We start from the raw sequence: 21,521 nt of genomic DNA on the forward strand, positions 1-21,521 counted from the left end.
CTTGTTTGGGCACTTTGCAAATAGATCCCATAAATTGTGTACCCTGGTCACTTCATGAGTAACATTTAGGATCACGAACCCTAGTTTGCAGCATTGCAGAGGCGGGGAAGATGAAAAGAAATGGGGCAGTAAAGGAAACTGCTTTTCATGCTACTTCTGCCAGGTACACTGCTAGGTCCTTTATACACCTATATGGCCTATATAAATTTCCCAGTAAGCCTCAGAGGTAGGTATAAGGAATTGAGATGCTAAGGAAAGAAAACAACCTAAGTCATGGTCATATTGCTAGTAAGTGCCCGAATCAAGTTTGAAATTTGTGTTTGTTTCATCATAACAGTGTCCTCTGTAGCACAGGGCTTCATGACTCTGTTTTATCTGGCTTGAGATAAGAGGAGAGAGCAAGATTAAATTAGGACTCTAAGTACATTTCTTTATTGAGTGGGAATTAGCAAAATGGTATGATTAGTATAAATCTCTCAAGTTTTGGAAATGGATTATTGCATTAAATGTCATTTATGAAATAATTGAAAGAATATTGAAAACTCTTTCCCTGTCCTACAACAAATCCCCAAAAGGTACAGTCTGTAGATTTCTATATTGGAAAATGAGTTGTTGCTTTTAATTTGAAAAGTTCTTTTCTGACCTTGTACTAGGTCCTTAGAGAATGATCTCTCATTGACATTGACTTTGGATCCAAGACTTTCTCTGGGTTCAGATGATGAAACAGATCTTGTCAAGGAACTTCAGAGTATGTGCTCTAGCAAGTCTGAATCTGACATAAGCAAGGTAGGCAGACTGGGTCTTCCCAGTAGCAGAGAGACTTACTTAGAGCTGCATCATAACACTCAGTAGCTTGAAGAAATTTATCATTGAATAGTATGGTTAATGTTCCATCTCAAACCATCCCTCATTTTGCTTAGAAAATCTTTTTCCTGAATCTATTTATATAAAAAGGGAAGGGGTTTTTTGTTTTGTTTGTTTATGTTTTGTTTTTGCGGTACCGGGGATTGAACTCAGGACCTTGTGTTTGTGAGGCAGGCGAGATGCCACTGAGCTAAATCCCCACCCCAAAACGGGAGTTATTAAAGCTGGCTTTTCCAACTGTCCTCTGAAGACCTGAAAATAGTATACCAGTTGCACTGACACAAGTCACACCAACATATTTGAGCAACTTTGAGTTTGCTCAGACTTTCTTATTCCTCACTTTGGCATGTAAGACATCTATCAATAAGTGAAAATTGTAATAGCTTCACAGCAGACTCAGATTATAAACAAAGTGAAGATCATATTATGATCTTCAACCATTTAACAGTCTACCCTGAGCATCTCTCAGGCAGGTGTCATTTCAACCAATCGATTCTTGTATTGAATAAATTTGATACAATTTTTATATTTCTGGTCACATTATCTTATAAAATTAATGAAAAAATATGCCATGTTTTATCATCCTGTATTGAAATAATTAAACTGGTAAGTGGTTAAGCTGTGAAATTTGAGATCTAAATATGGAAATCAGTGACTTACAAATCTCAAAGAAAATAGGAATACAGTAAAATTCAAGCTGTTCTGGCACTCTGATATCTTCAGAAAATTTAACCAAGCTTCCTGATAACTGCCTTTTGCTTGGAACACAGCATACAGAGACGGTTCCTCTGAAAGATTCAAGTGTTGACTAGGAGAAAATATCCTTGACTGTCTTATTTAACATTACTAAAAATGAACTGAGATTCTAATTCAATGAGAAAAAAATCTTGCAAATTTTATAACCTTTTACTTACCAAGTGACTTTTTCTCCCTATAGAGTTCTCCTATTTTTTGACCTTTTATTTATTTATTTCCCTGGTACCAGAGATCGAACTCAGGACCTCGTGCCTTTGAGGCAGGTGTAGCAGCACTGAGCTAAATCCCTGGCCCATTGACCTTTTAGTAGACTCCTTTCCTTTAGGGAATATTTCTCATGTATTTGCTACTGGTTTCTCATGAAAGCTTCACCTAATTACAGGATTTGGGGGTGCATTCTGCAGTGCTCCTGAGTGTCAGGATAACATTTCTGTAGGTTTTGTCCATGCTTTTGAGTGTATCACACTGTAACTGGATGCATGACTTGATAAGTCGCATTTTTCCAGATTGCTGATTCCAGAGATGACTTAAGGAGGTTTGATAATTCAGGAAACAACTCTGAATTTTCAGCAACTGTTAATAATCCAGAAATGCCAGCATCACCAAAGGTAAGTAAGTGTTCTTACTGTCCAAAATAGGACAAAGGATTATTGTGGAATTGACTTCACAAATTTTCTTTCAGTGTGAATCATGAGGTTATTTTTAAGCCACCCCTAGGAAATGAAAAATGGGATAAAGATAAAAGTGCTCATTAATTAATCAAGGTAAAAAGGTTGTTGTTCAGATAATATCTTAAGCATTACTTTTTTCCATCTATTTGATACTCTAATTTTATTCCAGAATTTTGAGTGTCAGTTTTTTAAAGATTTTCCTTTGGTTTCATTTTTGTATGCCAAATTACAAATAGTGTAACTTCTGTCATTGTGGTTATTACATTTTAAAATGTGTTGTCTTGCATTTAAGAAAGTTTTAAGATTTCTTGCACTTTGGAAAAGTTGAGTTCATTACAGGAAAGGGATGAATATTCAAAAATTTATTTTCATCTTAATTTTCTAACCTCCCATAATATGCATTATGTTTCCTTTAAAAACAAGGGAGAAAAGCAGATAGAGCTGAGATTCCAACAGATTGCATTCATCTCTTGAAATCATGTCCATGATTGTGCCACTGGATCTTTATTGATTGGTTAAAGAGTGGCTGAGACAGCACCAAGTGGTAATCTGAGTGGAAAAAAATATAAAACAACTTTTTACCCGTTCATTATTTTGCAAAGATGCAGATATTTTGAAGGCACTTAGTATCATGTAGTTTGCTCACCAAACCACATCAGTTGGCTTCACATCCTGTTCTCCTCTGCCATTCTCATGGCAGCTTACAAAGTCTTGTGCATGAGACAGGTGGGGCACAGAAAGTGGGGTGATAAAGCGGCCTGATGTGACTATTAAGCCTCATCTAAATTGGGTAGCTCTGGGCTGCACAGCCCCTGCTGTTTCACTGTTGCAGTAGGTTTTGGTTCTGGGCTACCATGTGTGAAACTATGTGAACTGTACATGCTGAGGGAAGAAGGTGGGGGTGGAGATGTGCAGAGCTTGGGTCCCTAATGAAATCCATATCAGGATGACCTGTGAAGAGGAGCAGGGCTGTGCTGCAGCTCACTGTTGCAATGCCTGCACCCTCCCCACTGGTAACTGTTTAGCAGCACACATACACAGAGCATTTAAGTAAGAATGGGGTCACTACCGAGCATTTTGGTTAGAAACTACTTAGCTAGTGACTCTGTCATCTTTAAAGCCTCTATTCACTATCCATAAAAGATGACCTGTTATGAGTGTAGGTTGATCAGAGACCAGGCCCATTCTTTCAGTCAGGATTCCTTGTAGAACATATTAGAGATAGGAGCCATAAGGGTCCTGTGAAGTGGAACAATGAGCCACTTTCAGCCAACTTACTTTACTGCATAAAAAGACTGGCTGCTGCTGTTTAAATGTCTAATGGAGAAATATTTTTGTAGCCTTGTCTCTATGACAAGACCACACTGGGTTGCTACAGTAAGGTACTGTCCATAAAAATGGTACTGAAAGTGGTATCAGCTCTGAGCAGTTCAGGACAACTTTGTTTTAAAAGAGGTTTGAAAACAGGTCTTTGTATCCTATCTGGACTACAAAAGAGCTAAGCGTTCATTTATTAGGACAGTGGGGGTCCTCTTGCTCTTCTGTTTCTTTGCCCACTGAAAACAGTTGGAGGGACTCTCCCACAGCAAGAGGATGTTTTTCTCAAAACTTACCAGCAGAGGGCACAGTCTCACTCACTTGGCAATCTTCTGAAGGCTGGCAGGCACATTCCTTTTCTATCCTGGGGAGAACTAGCATTTCTTGGTTCCAGGCCCAGTTTCTTCTGTTGTCAGGAAGTAACTCCCTTTAGAGGTAAGAACACTGTGGGTTAGCTGAAATAATTTTCTCCTTCATAACTAGAGGGCTACTGTGTCTCCAGAGAGGGACCTTGCAGCCACCATTATCTATCAGATAATGAAAATAAGTAAATTATCATCTGCATCATCATGTGTCCCAGTATAACTCCTTTAACCAGAAGGGACTGTGATTGGGTATATTAATGGAAGGACATGTTGGCCAGCCTTCTTAATTAAAAGCAAAAACAACATGTTCACTTAAATCATCAATAGAAAGACATACTAACAAAATGTTTTCTTCTGTAAATGCAGACTAACATTAAGCTAAAGCATATCATCCTTGGTAACATAATAAAGTCCACTTGAAGTTTATTTTTAATCTCCAGTGCCTGGCTTCTGCCCTCTTTAGATTCTGATGTAATAGGTCTGAGGTACAACCTAGACTCAAGGATTTTAAAGCTTCCTGGTGATTCCATGTGCAGCCAGAGCTGAAACCTTCTGCTCTAAAACAGAGCTATGATCTGTCATCATCCTTATTTTCCACCCCATTTCTTTCCAAATGTATCTTTAGAGGGGTCAATATTCACCTAACTTCTATTCCCACATTCCCCCTTCATCCTCCTCCTGTTGATTCCTCCTCTTCACCTGTCACAGTCCCATACATCTTTAAAGATCCATCTCTCTTTCACATTTTCCTTTTCTTCTTGCCCCAACTTTTCTACCTGAGATATTACAGTACCTTAGCTTGTGGTAGATGCTTAGTATTGAATGAATTGTTCTGATTTAACAATAATTCTTTAAGACTAAATAATTAAGTTTCTAAATTGAAGTTTTTGAGTTTAATATACATGACAATATTGGTAGTAACCTTATATGTTTAATACAGAGAACATTGAAGTTTTAGCCCAAGAAGCATAAACCACTCTTAACTCTCCTACTCTGAGGGTTAGTGGCTCTCAGGGTGTGAACAGCATCCTTCTTTCTGCAGGACAGTATCCATCAGGCTCTTGTATGCTTGCACTCCCAGCTTTGATCTTCTGTGGCCCACACTAAGCTCAAGGGAATTCCCTGTGTTCTCATCCCATCACGTCACATAGCATCCTCAGCCCATCTACACACAGCCTGACAACCCAACCAGTTTTAGGCATTAGTTTTAGGTAGTTACTTCTTGATGGTTTTACATGGGCATTTTTCTTGCTGTCATGATGAAAGCCAAAGGAGAGACCAAGAGAAAACACAGTATGTGTCTGCTTTCCTCCTCGTGAGCCTTGGCATTAACCCTGTGGGTTGTCTGAGGAAGTACAACAATAATAGCAAAATTTTAATTTTTATTCTTTATGCCAGCTCACCACTATCATTATTTTATATCATGCCGTGTCTTTGAATACTGTCTGTATGTTGAATTTACTGATGTTTTAGGCCAAACTAAAAGTTCAGATTGGCCTTATTAGGCCTATGGTTAAGTCCCATTTTATAGACTTATCAGGAGAAATGAAGTTGGATTATGGTACCTGCACTGTTTTTATAATTACATCTTAGCATGTGCCCCTTAACTATCTAACTACCGAAACACCACAATTATTTCTCATTTTCTTTCTGGCGGCTTCATAGCATTAGCTTCTGTACAAAACAAAAACAGACCACACCAGCCAGATTGAATGCAGTCATCTTGCAAATTCCACTTCACCCTTAACCTACTGTAAAGTACAAATGGAGGTGATGAGGAACAACTGGTTATATGCATCCTGACCATCTGGAACATTTTTTTTTTCTGTGCTTGCTTGAACATAGTAGGTCCTACCACTACAGACTGCATATAGCTGTTTCATGATTCCTTACAGAAGAAACTTTTGTCTGGAAGCTATCTTTTTCCTAAGCCACACTTTTATAGCCTAGCCTTCCTTTTTCCCTTTTCTTTCCAAACACATGTGCTCTAAACCCCACATCTGTCCCTTGATTATATACTATTATAAATTTGATGTTTGCAAAAAACCAAAGTATTGAAACCTCTCATCAAGGGCATCTTATCTTTTAAGATCAGCCGGATCTAATGATTCAGCATCATTAGATTTCACTTCAGTAATTTAGGGGTAGTTTAATGGACATGTCTTGGGCTTTCAAGAATTATTAGGACTTCAATAGGCAAAAAAATCAAAGGAAAGAGATGGACCCAAACTTAAGACCTTGAGTGACTACTTAAGATTTTGGGACTTCTGCAGTTAGTGAAGAGTTAAATCATCCCCTCCCTTCCTATTTGCACCAACACAGCCATAATTTTCTACCTGCTTTGCAGGCAACATTGGATTAGGTGAAGGAGAAAGAGGCAGATATTAAAGATAATTTGAGGACTCCTGGCTCAAATGAGAGAACAGGAATAGCCAGTAATGACCCAAATGGAAAGACTTCTGGCATGTTTCTGCTGGCTTGAACCACCAGTAGTGCCTACATAAGCATCCCATTAGGTGGCTTATACCACCCAGTGGTACTGTCTCATCCCACCCTATGGGACAGTTATACACAATGGTTCAGAGCTACTTGGCAGCAAGAAATATGAATTACGGGCCTGTCGTGAATGTGTTAAAGTGGATGAGATTGAGGGGGTATGATAGAGGGAAATTATGTTGAATAGAGGGTAGAAATTCAGTTCTGAAGCTTAAGAGATAATTGAGAGCTAGAGGAACAATTTTGGATGCTATTTAGTGATAATACTACACTCAAAATGGGCAAAAGGGAAAGATCACCAAGTGATGTGAATAGAGAGGACTAAGAATCCTCTTTGCAGCATCTTAGCCGCAAGGGGAAGACTTTTAAAAGACTTGTATCCATGTCATACCCCAGATAAATTATATCTGAATCCATGGGATGAGGATGAGTCCCCAGGTAATTTCAGTGTTGTGGCTATGAGGGAGAATCACTGACCCAAGACATGCAGGAGAATGCTGCTGCCAGTTACATTGCACTAAAAGCCATGTCATGTATTTTCCCTGTTAAATTCTAGTTGTAATGCTCTTAATGGTTGCACTGTTATTGTCAGAGAGGGAAAGTAACCAGTGTTTACAGAGCAATTTGCTTAGTAGGCTTCTTATCCTGTTTGCAGAACTTCATACAATAAGGGGAAACACCTCAAGTGAAAGATAAGTATCCTGAGGTCTTATACTAGTTTCCTCTTTGATGGGGAGCAAATCATCTTACCTATCTAGCTCTGGTTCTGCATGGGGAAAATGGCAGACATTGGCTAAATGATCATCAGAGCTCTGAAACACTGGAACAAATGAGAGCATGCAACCACATTTGGAAGATTCTGAGCCATCTAATCATAGAATTGTTGAGCAGGAGCCTTAATTCACTACAATATAAAGTCCATTAAGGCAGAGAGGTTTCTCTTCTCCTTGCCTGGCATACGAAAAGAGCATAAGAATACTCATCTCTCATAAATACTCAAAGTATTTCTTGAAAAGCAAAAAAGTGACTTAATTAAGGTGACATAATTTGTAGAACTGCCTGCAAATAATGGTTAGACTAGTCCAATTTGGTGATTTCTTCCAGCCTAGAATTTTGTGAAGTTCTGCTAACAATGAGATCAGACTCATTAGCAGCTAACTCGCTGATTGCTGTATTTAGGTGTTTAGCAATAGCAGCAAGGGCCTAATAAAAATCAAGCAATAAATCTATTGGCATTTATCATTCAGCTTCTCTGTTACCTTTTAACAAAACTTCTGCATGTTTGCTCAGAGACACAGGAGGAAAGTGAGCACTGATAAAAGAGAAGCGGGCAGTAATGATAAAGTTGTTTTGTTTTTCTTCTCTTGCAGGAGACCCGTCCTCCCAGCAGCCATCAAACTACCGAATGCAGCAACAGTAAATCAAAGACTGAGTCGGGTGTCTCAAGAGTTAAATCTTTTCTTCCTGTTCCTCGAAGTAAAGCCGGCCAATGTTCCCAGAACACCAAAAGAAGCAGCAGCAGCAGTAATACAAGGCAACTCGAAATCAACAACAACTCCAAAGAAGAGAATTGGTACCTACACAAACATGAACAAGTAGAAAAACCTAACAAATAGGCCTGCCTACAATATTCTCACTTCTGTATATTTCACACAGAAACCAAGGACAACAAGATTGTAAATACCTTCAGATGTTTTCATTGTAATATAAAGTATGAGTGCAGGACCACTATTCAAGTTTTTGTAAAGAATGTATTTATAACCAACATTTTTTTTTAATTCTGTAGGATTGAACTTCAATACCAAGAAGTTATGCCAACTTTTCAAATAATTTTATAATAGAAACCTTGAAATAGTTTTAATCAAAATGTTCAGGGGTATTAGAGCTGTCTGTGTACTGTACATTGCAATCTATACATATGTATATATGTGTGTATATATATATATATATATATATATTTAAGGAATTCCACAAACCCTATTATACACGTTACAAAATGTGTACAACATTGGTTTAGCTAACATGTACCATTTTAAATGGAGATCATTTTATGTTCACATGATGAATGACTAGAATGAGGCAATAACAAATCATTTCTAAACAGTTATTTTCCATTAAAAGCCATATAAAATATTTTGCCTGTTAAATTCTAGTTTTACATTTTGAATCTTGTAGTGGTTACATTGCCATTTAGTTGCATCATGTATATATTTGAGTTTGCATTATGACTCCTGTAAAATATGAAATTATAATGCAATAACTGTTATCTTTCTTACAGAAGTTTTGTACCTAAATGGATATAAAAGATACTTGCATAAAGACTTCAATAAATTAATTCCAAGTTAACTCACTCTTCAATATTATTTCTAGTAGTATAATAATAAAATTATTTTCTAATAGTTTTAGAATTAATGATGAAATTACTCAGTTAAGATGCTTTGATACAAATAAAATATTGAATTAGTGAAACAATTTTGCTGTATTTTCTATAGATTTTGGTAGTTCATCTGTGCAATAGATAAAAGTGTTCAATATAGTAATGCACATTGAATTTGCCCTCCATGCTGTTATTTCACTAGCTGTTTACAAAAAGACATCCTCATTAGAAAGTGTTTGCTTTATTTTTATTGCATCCAGCTAGCTAACAGTGTAAGTAGAGATCTATCAGTAAAACACCTTTGTTTCATAAATATCCAAAAGTGTGTAACTTTAAAAGATGCATTTGGGCCCAGAATAGTTGATACATTGATAAACTTTACAAAAACATTTGCAAATATCCAAGAAACAATAGTGAAGATGATAACACATAGGAGAAGTAGAGGAGGGCCCTTCCACTTAGGAGGAACTAGATTTTAATACCTGTCAATATTTTTCCCAGGCCTCATCTTTTCAAGGCGAATCCTGGGGATGCAAAGCTACAACTTCATGCACAGGGTAGGGTAGTGGGGGAAGGGAGGACTAGAGCAAGGGGCAGAGGAGGAGACGAGGACTTGGACTGTGCCGTGAACACAGTAAGTCCTTTGAGCAGGGCTCAAATTCTGGATACCCTGGTATTTGGCACTCTCAAGTGTTTTCACAAAAAGCTTCTGATGCTGGGAATAAAACTACCCTCAAAAATCACAGATCAAAACATCTAGATTCAGGTGACTGGTGTATTTTTCTTCTGCTTAAGTACATCTACTTAAATTTTATCTCCTTTGGATTGTAAGAAGCCATTGTGTTTTATATCAGCAGCTATTCCAAAGATAAAGATCCACTAACATACTCAAGAAGCAAAGGTAAGAAAACCAAACTCTGAAAACATTAAAACAATTTGTAGTAACTGATCCCTGCAGCTTTGATTTGTTGATAAAATTCAACATGTACACTCTTTTATAATTGAACAGCAGACTGCAAGATGTCTAAAGGCATTTAGATCAAGAGCTTTCAAAATTCAGGTAGACATACTAATGGGTCATACCAATTTAGAAAGTCATAACGCATTTTTTAAAAAATAGAACAGTATAAAATAGAAAATGCCAAGAGTCTTCAGTCACTAAAAACTTTTGGGGAAGCTTCTGTTTCAATTATGTGGATATGTGAATGTAAGTCCATGTAATTTAGAGTGTAACTCTGGATCATGGTCAAAAGTCTTTGTCAGTACCATATAACAGAACTGAGTGTGAACGGGACTATATTGGGGGTAATTCCATCTTTGTGGTAAACAGCTTTGGGAAATGAGCACTACTACCATTTATTATCCCATAATTTGGGGGCAAGTAAAATAAGGATCTTGACAAACCTGTAAGTTATCTATGAGCATTAACACATTAATGACAAGCAGCTCTAATTTTATTAGTAAAAAGATAAAAGGGATTAGATTCATTTGCACCACCAGCGGTACAAGTCACACAATTGGAGTGTCATGCATGTACCACCAGTGGTTGAAGCTGATGGGAACATGAAATAAGGAAACAGTAAAACATTTCTAGTGACCTCACTCAATGAAAATAAGTATTGGATTGATTCCTCAGAACTTCTAGTGGCATTTCATATGAAGCAAATATTTATCTGAAGGTAGAGGTAGACTGTAGTATACTAATAGTGGACTTCAATACCCCACTTCAAAATGGACAGATCATCTAGACAAAATAAGGAAATATCAGAATTAACCTACATTTTTGACCAAATAAATCTAATAGACATATATAAATAGAACATTCTATCCAACAGTAACAGAATATAGATTCTTCCCAAGTTTATAGGGAACATTCTCTAGGATAGATTTTTATACCACAAAACAAGTTTTAAATGTAAGAAAATTAAAATCTCACATATTTTTTTCCAACCACATTATGAAACTAGAAATCAATAACAGGAGACATTTCAGAAAATTCACAAATACATGGAATTTGAAACAACTAATGAGTCAGTGAAATCACAAAATATCTTGAAATAATGAAAATGGAAGCAACATATCAAAACATGGGATACAGCAAAAACAGTTCAAATGCAAGTTTATAGCATTAAATGTCTACATCCAAAAAATTACAACCTAATATTACCATTCAAGGAATTAGAAAACTGTAAGAACATACAGCCCAAAGTTACCAGAAGGAAGGAAATAAAACCAGAGCAGAAATTTTTAAAACAACCTTTGTGATGTTCCAATTGCTTTTCAAATTGTAATCATCCAAAAATAAGCTACATTATGAACATCACACATTGTAAACTTTGTTGTGAAATAAATTATAAAAATTTCTAACTAGAAATAACTATGAAACAGCAATTTCCATTTTCCTCATAATTTAAAGGTTTCTCAAAAGATTAATACATTTTGTAATTGCTTATGTAAACAAGAAAGAAAGCTGATTAATAAAAGGTAATTTTGATAAAGAATTTTTCACAAATATAATATTTCTGTAAAATTAATCTTTATTGAAAATTAAATTCAGTTGACTAGCCCTAGTGGTAGACTTACTTAGGTGTCTGTGGTTAACAGCTATGACCCATTACAAAAAAGCCACTTTTTGAAGTCATGTGATGCTTTTGAATTTTAGTCTATTCTGCAAGACCATTTTTCCTTTAAGAACATCGTATGGGTGCCAAAGGACTAAATTAGTGAACAGATATCCTCTATTAATCTGCTTTTGATTATGAGATACAGACCAAAAAGCCCAGTGAGGGTTGAGTGAAAGGACTAGGGAAAATATATTGAGAAGGAATCCACATTTACCATAGCTAGACTGTCTTTAATAGGAAGACAACAGTCCAATATCAGAAGTCATGATTTCAGACTCTGGCTACAAGGCTCACCATGATGACACTGAACATCTCTGGGTTTTACTGTATTCTTGAGAGAAACTTCAGGATTTTTCTGCTTCCCAGGAAGATAAACACAATGAAGAGTCAAACACTGAGAGTTGTTCCTATTCATCCTGAATCCATCATAAGGGAATCAGCTAAGCATGTTATGAAAGTTACTTATATTTTAAGGAAACAAGAATATATTTCTCCTACAAATGACTCAAGATTATCTTTATTATAGAGTAGTACTCCACTGTGTGTAAATATCACACTTCTCTTTCTCCATTCATCTCTTCATGGACATATAGACCACTGCCAAGATTTAGCTAGACCATAACGTTAAACAAATCAGACACAGAAGCTTAAATATTCCATGGTTTCTCTTATATGAGAAACCCAAAGTAAAAATAAAGAGCAAAGAGTGTGAAGCTCCCCGGCTGTGTTCAGGTGCCTGCCCACAGCATGGTGAGGTCCCAGGACCGGCTTGGAGCCCCGCCTTCATCTGGTGCAAGGCCCAATTCCACCCCCCCAGCCCCCGGCTCTCCTGCTACCTGGTCCCACATTACAGAGGCACAAGGGATTATACTTCACACAGTTAAATGTGATAGATTAATAACTACCACAAATTGTCATTTTCTAAGCTGCGTTTGATGCTATGGTATTGCTGATTGTAACATTTGGCCTAACTTGTTGTGATTGATCTAATCAGTTTTCCTTCCTAGTATAAGGAAAATAAAATAGCCTCAGAGTCATTAGAGCCTCAAAACCTAAACATAAGGCATATATGGAAGACACCTCTGAAAAGCAATCATTCCACAAGGGTTTTAAACACAAGCAGCAAAGATACCTGCATTAAGCAATTTTGAAATATCACCCCAGGGATTAAATCAAGGACAGCACCAAAAAAAAAAAAAAAATGAGAAGACATTTAAGCAAGGCACAAATGCAGGCTTCCATGCTACAAAAAGGAAATTCTGGGGGAAATGAGGTGGAAAAGTCGGATAATCAACCACCTGGACACCCTGAACTGATAACACAGGAAGTAAGAAAGCAGATACATGAGGCTCTAGAAAAATTCAAAGCAGAAATAATCTCCCAGATAAATACAGAGATGGTGAGCGGAGTGAAAGACATGATTAGAGGCTCTAGAGCAGAAATAGGTAAGAAAATAGATGAGATCAGAAACATGCTGGAAGCCATGAATGCCCAGCATGAGAAAGAAATAGAAACCATGATTGCCCAACATAAGAAATGGAATCCATGAAAAAGATTCAAACAGATATTCAGGAGATTAAAAACTCCATTGAAAGCAGGCAGAGCAGACTAAGAGAATCTGAAGACAGAATATCAGATATAGAAGACAGGATCGCAGTTAAGGACCATGAAAACAGAGATTTCTTAGAGATAGTAAGGGACCATGAGAAAGCAATTCAACAGGTGCTAGATGATGCAAAGAAGAATAACATAAGACTGATAGGAGTCCATGAAAAAACAGGAGAAAGTACAATTGACATAAAAAAACTGTTCACGGAAGTAATAGTAGAAAACTTTCCAGACAGAGGTAGAGAATTGGACACACAGATAAGTGAGGCATATAGAACTCCACTCAGCCATGATCCAAAAAAATCTACACCTAGACATATAATAGTCAAGATCCCAGAAACCCAACAGAAAAACAAAATTCTACAGGCAGTTAGAGAAAAGAAACAAATCACCTACAAAGTAAAGCCCATCAGAATCATGGCAGACTTCTCAACATAAACCCTCAAATCAAGGAGAGCCTGGAGGGAAGTATTTCAAACCCTAAAAGAAAATAACTTCCAACCTAGACTGTTGTACCCTGCAAAATTATTTTTCAAAATCAATAGAGAAATTAGATACTTTCACAATAAAGAACACCTGAGAAATTTCATGAACACCAAACCAGCACTCCAAACAATTTTATGCAATATCCTAGAAAAAGACAATGAAGGTCACAACTCCATGAGGGCCAATGGACAGAAGACAACATGCAAGGTAAGGCACTAATGGGAAAGGGGGAAAAATAAAAAAAGAGCCAACAACAATAAAACATCATCGCAAGAATGAGTCAATATCTCTCAATTATACCAATCAAGGTTAATGCCCTCAATTCACCCATCAAAAGAAATAGACTGACAGAATGGATTAAGAAGCAAAACCCAGCAATATGCTGTATACAAGAAACACACCTAACTCAAAAGGAAATTCACAGACTGAAAGTAAAAGGATGGAAAACAGTTCTACATGTGACAGGAACCCAGAAAAAAGCAGGGGTTGCAATCTTATTTGCAGACAAAGTAAATTTCAAACCAAAACTAATTAAGAGAGACAAAGATGGTCATTACATCCTTGTGAAGGGAACAATCCAAGAGGAAGAGATGACAATCCTAAATATTTATGCACCAAATATGAATGCCCCCAACTATACAAAACAAATATTAATGGACATGAAAAACCAAATAAACAATAACATAATTGTAGTGGGGGACCTCAACACCCCTCTATCACAAATAGACAGATCATCTAGGAAAAAAATTAACAATGAAATTCTAGAACTGAACCAAACTATTGAACAAATGGACTTGATAGATGTTTACAGAGTGTTCCACCCCACAAAATCAGAATGCACATTCTTTCCAGCTGCACATGGGTCATTCTCCAAAACAGATCACATGCTAGCTCATAGGACATATCTAAGTAAATGTAAAAGAATTCAAGTTATCCCCTGTATATTATCAGACCATAGTGCAATAAAATTGGAGAACAATAACATAAGAAACCGCAAAACACCCACAAACACATGGAAATTGAATAACACTCTCCTGAACAACCAATGGGTCACAGAGGAAATTAAAGAAGAAATTAGGGGCCGGGGATTTAGTTCAGTGGTTCTGCTGCCTGCCTTGCAAGCACAAGGACCCAAGTTCGATCCCCGGTACCACAAAAAAAAAAAAAGAAGAAATTAGACAGTTTCTACGAGTAAATGATAATGCCAGCACAACATACAGGAATCTGTGGGACTCAATGAAAGCAGTTCTATGTGGGAAATTCAGAGCAGTGAATGCCCATATTAGGACAACAGAGAGAACTCAGTTAAATAACCTAATGCAGAACCTCAAGCTCCTAGAAAAAGAAGTGCATAACAAACCCAAAGCCCTCACAAGAGAGGAAATTATAAAGATCAGAACAGAACTCAATGCAATGGAGACTAAGAGAACAATACAAAAAAATCAATGAATCGAAGAGCTGGTTTTTTGAAAGAATAAATAAAATTGATAAACCTTTAGCCAACCTTATCAAAAAAAAGGAAAGAAAAGGCTCAAATCCATACAATTAATGAAAAAGGTGAAGCCACAACAGATCCAGCAGAAATTCAGAGGATCATCAATACCTACTTTGAGAACCTGTGCTCTAATAAAATGGAAAACACAGAAGAAATGGACAGGTTCCTAGATACATACAAATTGCCAAAGTTAAATGAGGAAGATATAGAAATTCTAAACACCCCAATAACAATGAGTGAAATTGAAAATGTAATAAAAAATTTACCAACAAAGAAAAGCACAGGTCCTGATGGCTTCACTGCTGAATTCTACAAGACATTTAAAGAAGAACTATCACAATTACTTTTTAAACTCATCAAGGAAATTGAAAGGGAAGCAAGGCTTCCAAATTCTTTCCTGGAAGCAAGTGTTACTTTGATTCCAAAACCAGGGAAAGACCCAACCCAAAACAAGAACTACAGACCAATCTCCCTAATGAACATAGATGCAAAAATCCTCAACAAGATACTGGCAAACAGAATACAGAGTGTCATCAAGAAGATCATACAGCCTGACCAAATCGGATTTATCCCAGAGATGCAAGGATGGTTCAACATCTGTAAATCAATAAATGTAATACACTATATTAACAGAGTCAAGGACAAAAACCATATGATCATCTCAATAGATGCAGAAAAGGCATTTGACAAAATCCAGCACCCATTCATGATAAAAACACTACAGAAAATTGGAACAGAAGGTCTTTATCTCAACCTGATGAAGGCTATCTATGAAAAACCAACAGGCAACGTCATACTAAATGGTCAAAAACTGAAAATTTTCACGCTAAAATCAGGAACAAGACAAGGATGCCCACTATCACCACTCCTGTTCAATATTGTTCTGGAAATATTAGTCATAGCAATTAGACAAGAGAAAGAAATAAAAGGAATAAAGATAGGAAAGGAAGAAGTGAAACTCTCATTATTTACTGATGATATGATACTTTACACAGAAGACCCAAAAAACTCAGTCAAAAGTGTTCTAGACCTAATTGACAGATTCAGTAGAGTAGCTGGATGTAAGGTCAACACTCACAAAACAATAGCCTTCTTACACGCAAATAGCAGACCCAGTGAGAGAGAAATTCGGGAAATAATTCCTTTTACAATAGCATCTAAAAAAAATGAAATATCTAGGAATCAACCTAAGAAAGGAAGCAAAAGACCTCTACACTGAAAACTACAGCACTCTGAAGAAGGAGATTAAAGAAGATATAAGAAAATGGAAAGATATCCCTTGTTCCTGGGTAGGAAGAATCAGTATAGTGAAAATGGCCATACTTCCAAAACTACTATATAGATTTAATGCAATACCGATTGAAATTTCAACAATATACTTCACAGAACTAGAGAAAACAATCCAAAAATTCATTTGGAAGCAGAAGAAACCTAGAATAGCAAAAGCAATTCTAGGCAACAGAGACATGGCTGAGGGTATCACAATCCCCATCTTGAAACTATACTACAAAGCTACTGTGATAAAAACACCATGGTACTGGCAAAGAAACAGACCCAAAGATCAGTGGAATCAATTAGAAAATGCAGAAACAACTCCAGACTTACTCAGCCACTTCATCTTTGACAAAGGAGCCAATCACCCTCATTGGAGAAAAGATAGCCTCTTTAATAAATGGTGTTGGAAAAACTGGATTTCAACCTGCCAAAGATTAAAACTAGACCCATACCTATCACCATGCACTAAACTAAGATCAAAGCGGATTAAAGAGCTAAATGTCAAGATAGAAACAGTAAACTTGCTGGAAGATAAGATAGGTAGAACTCTCAATGACATTGGCATAGGAAAAGACTTTATGAACAAAACTTCAGTAGCACGGGAGCTAACACAAAGAATCAACAACTGGGATCTCATCGTATTAAAAAGCTTCTGCACTGCAAGAGAAACTACCAACAGAGCTAAGAGACAACCTACAATATGGGAAGAAATTTTTAGCAGCTGTACCTCAGACAAAGGTCTACTATCTAGAATATAAAAAGAATTGAAAAAAATCAGACCGCCCCCAAAAAATTCAAAGACCCAATTCAAAAATGGGCACCCAAAATGAACAGATATTTCTCAGACAAAGAAGTAAAAACAGCAAATAAATATTTGAAAAAATCTTCAACGTCACTGGTTATTCGAGAGATGCAGATGAAAACAACACTGAGATTCCACCTCACCCACAAAGAATGGCTGCTATCAAGAAATCAACCAATAACAAATGCTGGTGGGGATGTGAAGAGAAAGGTACCCTTCTCCATTGTGGGTGGGAGTGCAGACTGGTGCAATAACTGTGGAAATCCTTATGGAGATACCTCAAAGAACTAGGACTAGAGGTCCCATTTGACCCAGCTATTCCCCTGCTGGGGATCTTCCCCAAGGAATTAAAAGAATCATACCACAGTGATATATGTGCACCTATGTTTATAGCGGCACAGTTTGTAACAGCTAAAGCTTGGAAACAGCCCAAGTGCCCATCAACTGGAAACTGGATAAAGATGTGGTTTTTTTATAAAATGGAGTATTACTCAGCCATAAAGAACGAGAAACTGGCATCATTTATAGCTAAATGGATGCATATTGAGGCCATACTCTTTAGTGAAATAAATAGGACACACGTGTGTAAATACCAACAGTATCTCTAGTGTGAGAAACTGAAAGTATAAATAAGGATGAAAATGATTAAAATGAATGACTGATAATTTGAAATAGGAAAAGGTCCAAAGGTGGAGGGGTGGTGGGAGGGGAAGGGGAAAGAGAAGAAAGGAAAGGAAAAATTATGAGAAAGAAAAAAATGGAAACAAAGTCTATGTAAATAGGGAAGGGTGGAGGGGGTGAAGGGTGCATAGGTAATGGGGGAAAATGTAAGAACTAAGATACGTCATGTGCAGGTACAAGCACCCAATGATAAATGTAAATGTATTGTTCCTAAAATGTACCACTAAATATATAAATTTTAAAAAAGAGCAAAATAAAAGATAATAGAAAGTGGGGAGATAGATCTTTCTGAAAGGGGAAAGGGATCAAGAGAAGGAGGGAGGGGGAAGATAAGGGAAGGTTGGGATGAAAAAAGGAATTAAGTAAGATGGCTTATGTACATGTACCAACTCCACACAGGGAGTGTAGTCAATATGTACTACACACAAGTACTAATAAAATAGGAATATATTTCTCCTGGGCTAATTCAAATGTTCACATCTACTCAGAGAGGCCTCATGTGTTATTTAATATTATGCTAGATGCAGAATATAAAACAGTAAGACATGCCACCTCCTCTCCTCTAGGAGCTTACAGCCCACTGGGGTAAGACAATGAGTAACTGAAGAAACAAAGCAAAATTATTCTCCACTGTATGTGTTCTATGAAAGAGTGATGGAGAGAAGCTGGTAAAGGGCAGAATTGCTTCAGGGCAGAAAGTGTCTCCAAGGACATAACTTTTACTCTGCTATCTGAAGGATAAAAGACAGCAATGAATGTAGGAGCTGGAGGAAACGTGACTGGCAACTGTTCTTAAAGCAGACAAATGGATTATACTAAAGTGTAAAGTTTCTGCACAGCAAAGAGATCCAACAACTGAGTGAAGAGACAACTTATGAAATGGAAGAAGATCTTTGCAAAACATAAATCTGATAACCAAAATTTATTAGGAACTCAATTTAGTTGCAAGAAAACAGCTTGTTTAAGAATGGGAAATGAACCTCAATAGGCATTTCTTACAAGAAGACATGTAGGTATATGGAAAAAATGCTTGATCTCATTAATTCTCAAGGAAATACAAATGAAAACTGTAAGATTTCAACTCACAACTTTTAGAATAGTTATCAAAAGGACAAAAAATTAGTGTCCATGAGGATATGCAGAATGGGGAACCACTCGTGTACACTGTCAGAAGGTATATAAATTAGTGTTACCAGTATGGAAACAGTGTGGAGGCTCAGTTTTCATGTTTTTAGGAAGAGAAAACAAATTGACCAAGTTAATTTGATGTCTAGGTCTCTATGCCAAAGGGTCTAAACAATCAATGTTTTATTATCTTCCTGACAAATCCTTCAAAGGGTATTTAAAAATCAAGTATAATATTCCGACTACACTTTTTTAACTGAAAGAAGACTGTTGGTTTTGTCAAACAAGTCTGTTATTCAGATCTGACAATTTACTTGGAATTTTCAAGCTTGACCTTGCGGGTAATGAAATAGGAACTCGTGCAACATTGTGGCGTGGTGTAATTTGAGAAGAGAGAAGTCCCTACGACACTATCCCTCTCGTACTCATTTCTGAATCATCTTATCAAAATGGTGTATCGTGGTTTTTTGTGACATACTAAGTAAAGCACAGCAGTTGAAATAATAATCTCCCTGTTCTGCCCTTGAGCAATTTATGTCATCAACCATATGACACAACCTTCCTGGACTGAGGCTGGTTTCTTTGTTGATGGGGTGTGTTGTTTTTTTTTTTAATCTAGAATTCAGACACTATACTTCCAACTCTAGAATTCTTTTCCTATTGAATTTTTTTTACCTATAATTTATCAGGAATCTCAATTTTTTTTTTTTTTTTGGTACCAGGGATCGAACTCAGGACCTTGCACTTGCAAGACAGATGCAGTGCCACTGAGCTAAATCCCTGGCCCGATATATATTTTCTTACTCAAGTGCTGAGGGAATAGAATCAGAATTGCTACATTTATTTAGAAGAACCCAATATGATTGAGGAAACAAGATCCTTAACAGCAGCTGATGTCTCAAGTACATGCTGAGAGGGGAACAGTGAAAAAATGTGCTAGAACAGAAGTGGGGAGCAACAAGCCAGGGGAAAATGGGTGAAAAACCAGAAAATAAATAAGAGGAGAAAAGCAGGCCAGGTTAAAGATTAGAATTTTGGTGAAGAGATTTCATTGATCTAGATTTAGCTGAGTCCAGGAACATTAAGAGGAAAAAGTTCCAAAGATCCAATAGCAACCAAACAGGAACTACTCTATCAGCTACTTGAAGGCTAAGTCCATTAATGCCTTACTTATTTCTTTTCACTTCCAATACTCAGTACCACAATGTACAAGTACTATAATAGATGTTTGACAAGAACTATAAAAATGATGATGAGATAATGGCAGTGTCTTAGTCTACCAGGAACTCAAGTTGAGTTCAAGTTCCTCTCAAGTACACTTAAGAGAGCTTTCCTCTTTCACCACCACATTTACAGGTGGCATCTTTCATGCAAGCTTTTGGAACTCCTGGAATCCTTACATGGCATAAGTAGATAATACAATCAAAACTAAAAAAGTGAACTGACAATGTGAAAACTGTAAGTAATCAGCTTCCAAACACTTGATCCTCCAGGGTTCCCAAACACCCAAACGGTAGGCTTTCTCTTGGCCTCTGTAGATGTTTCTTTCTTGAATATTTCCTCATGATTCCCCAGTCTTTGGTTTTGGGGCCCTCCAATCCCAAAACAGAGTTCTGTCACTCCCTTTCCCCTTGCCCACATCTGGACAATCTGACAAGAGACCTTGGATATCCTTTCTTTTGAACTGATGACAAACTTAGCCCCCACACAGAATCCCCAGTGTACACGTGAAAGCCAGAATGCTCAGTCCAGTCTCTCTGCTCATAAAACCACTGTAACACTCCCAAAACAACTGGCTCTCTCTACTCTCTCAATTCAGTTTTAGATTTACCTGGGAGCCTTGCCTGCTTTTGCCAAAAGACTTATATGAATAATAAACCTTTTCATACTGTCTTGGGGTGTGTATTAGTTAGCTTTCTTGTCTCTGACACCCAAGTTAAAAAAGGAGAGCTTTGATTTGGCTCAGTTTGCAGGATTCAGTCCAAGGTTGGATCTCCCCAAGACAGGAACATCATGGCAGAAGGGTGTGGCAGAGCCAAGCTGCTTAGTTCGTGGTGGCCAGAAAGCAGAGGAGGGAGGCAGTGCCATAGAGGAAGGGGCAAGGGACCAGATATAGACCCCAAGGCCACAGCTTCATGACACACCTAGAAGTGTGCTGCACTAATTGTCTGAGTGGATCCCAAAGCAAATCAAGTTGACATTTCACCCTAACCGCCATGGAGTGTGTGTGATCATCAGTGTTGATGTCTAAACCAAATTTGGATGAAAAATTCCAACTGTTTCTGTGGGGTAACACTGACACTATCATACTTTCTGACTTTTGAGGTATTAAATATTAACTTACACCTCACTTAATCCTACAAATACTTATACATTAAGTATCTTTGCCTTTAAATCTAACATGTATTTGCCTAATGTACCGGAGCATTAATGTACCAATTACTCCTTTATATAATGTTCATGTCTGAAAGGTCAAGTCAGTCTTGAAGTCTTGTTTATTTTTTATTTATTTCATAATAAGCTTACAGCCTATTTAATGTCACATCTACCAACTTCCCTATTCATTAGAGCATTTTCAT

The 21,521-nt window shown here is 37.1% G+C and overlaps 1 protein-coding gene and 1 long non-coding RNA gene across 6 annotated transcripts in view; one reads left to right on the plus strand and one right to left on the minus strand.

Moving 5' to 3' along the window:
* The window catches only part of Cttnbp2 (cortactin binding protein 2), a 454,755-nt gene extending 445,814 nt beyond the window's left edge, over positions 1–8,941 (plus strand). For all 5 annotated transcript variants that reach the window (XM_087204593.1, XM_004865255.4, XM_087204594.1 and 2 more), the window contains 3 exons: positions 654–786; positions 2,127–2,228; positions 7,840–8,941. In XM_087204593.1, the coding sequence (XP_087060719.1) occupies positions 654–786; positions 2,127–2,228; positions 7,840–8,085 (481 nt within the window). In that variant the 3' untranslated portion in view covers positions 8,086–8,941. The remainder of the gene's footprint in view (positions 1–653; positions 787–2,126; positions 2,229–7,839) is intronic.
* LOC147829635 (uncharacterized) overlaps positions 3,905–21,521 on the minus strand; it is a 43,980-nt gene continuing 26,363 nt past the window's right edge. The window contains exon 2 of the long non-coding RNA XR_015448730.1: positions 3,905–4,035. This is a non-coding gene — a long non-coding RNA (uncharacterized LOC147829635). The remainder of the gene's footprint in view (positions 4,036–21,521) is intronic.

The sequence above is a fragment of the Heterocephalus glaber genome, unplaced genomic scaffold, assembly GCF_053883595.1.
Source record: "Heterocephalus glaber isolate CG9 unplaced genomic scaffold, H.glaber_assembly_v1.0 deba00000546, whole genome shotgun sequence".
In the NCBI taxonomy this organism is placed as follows: Eukaryota; Metazoa; Chordata; class Mammalia; order Rodentia; family Bathyergidae; genus Heterocephalus; species Heterocephalus glaber.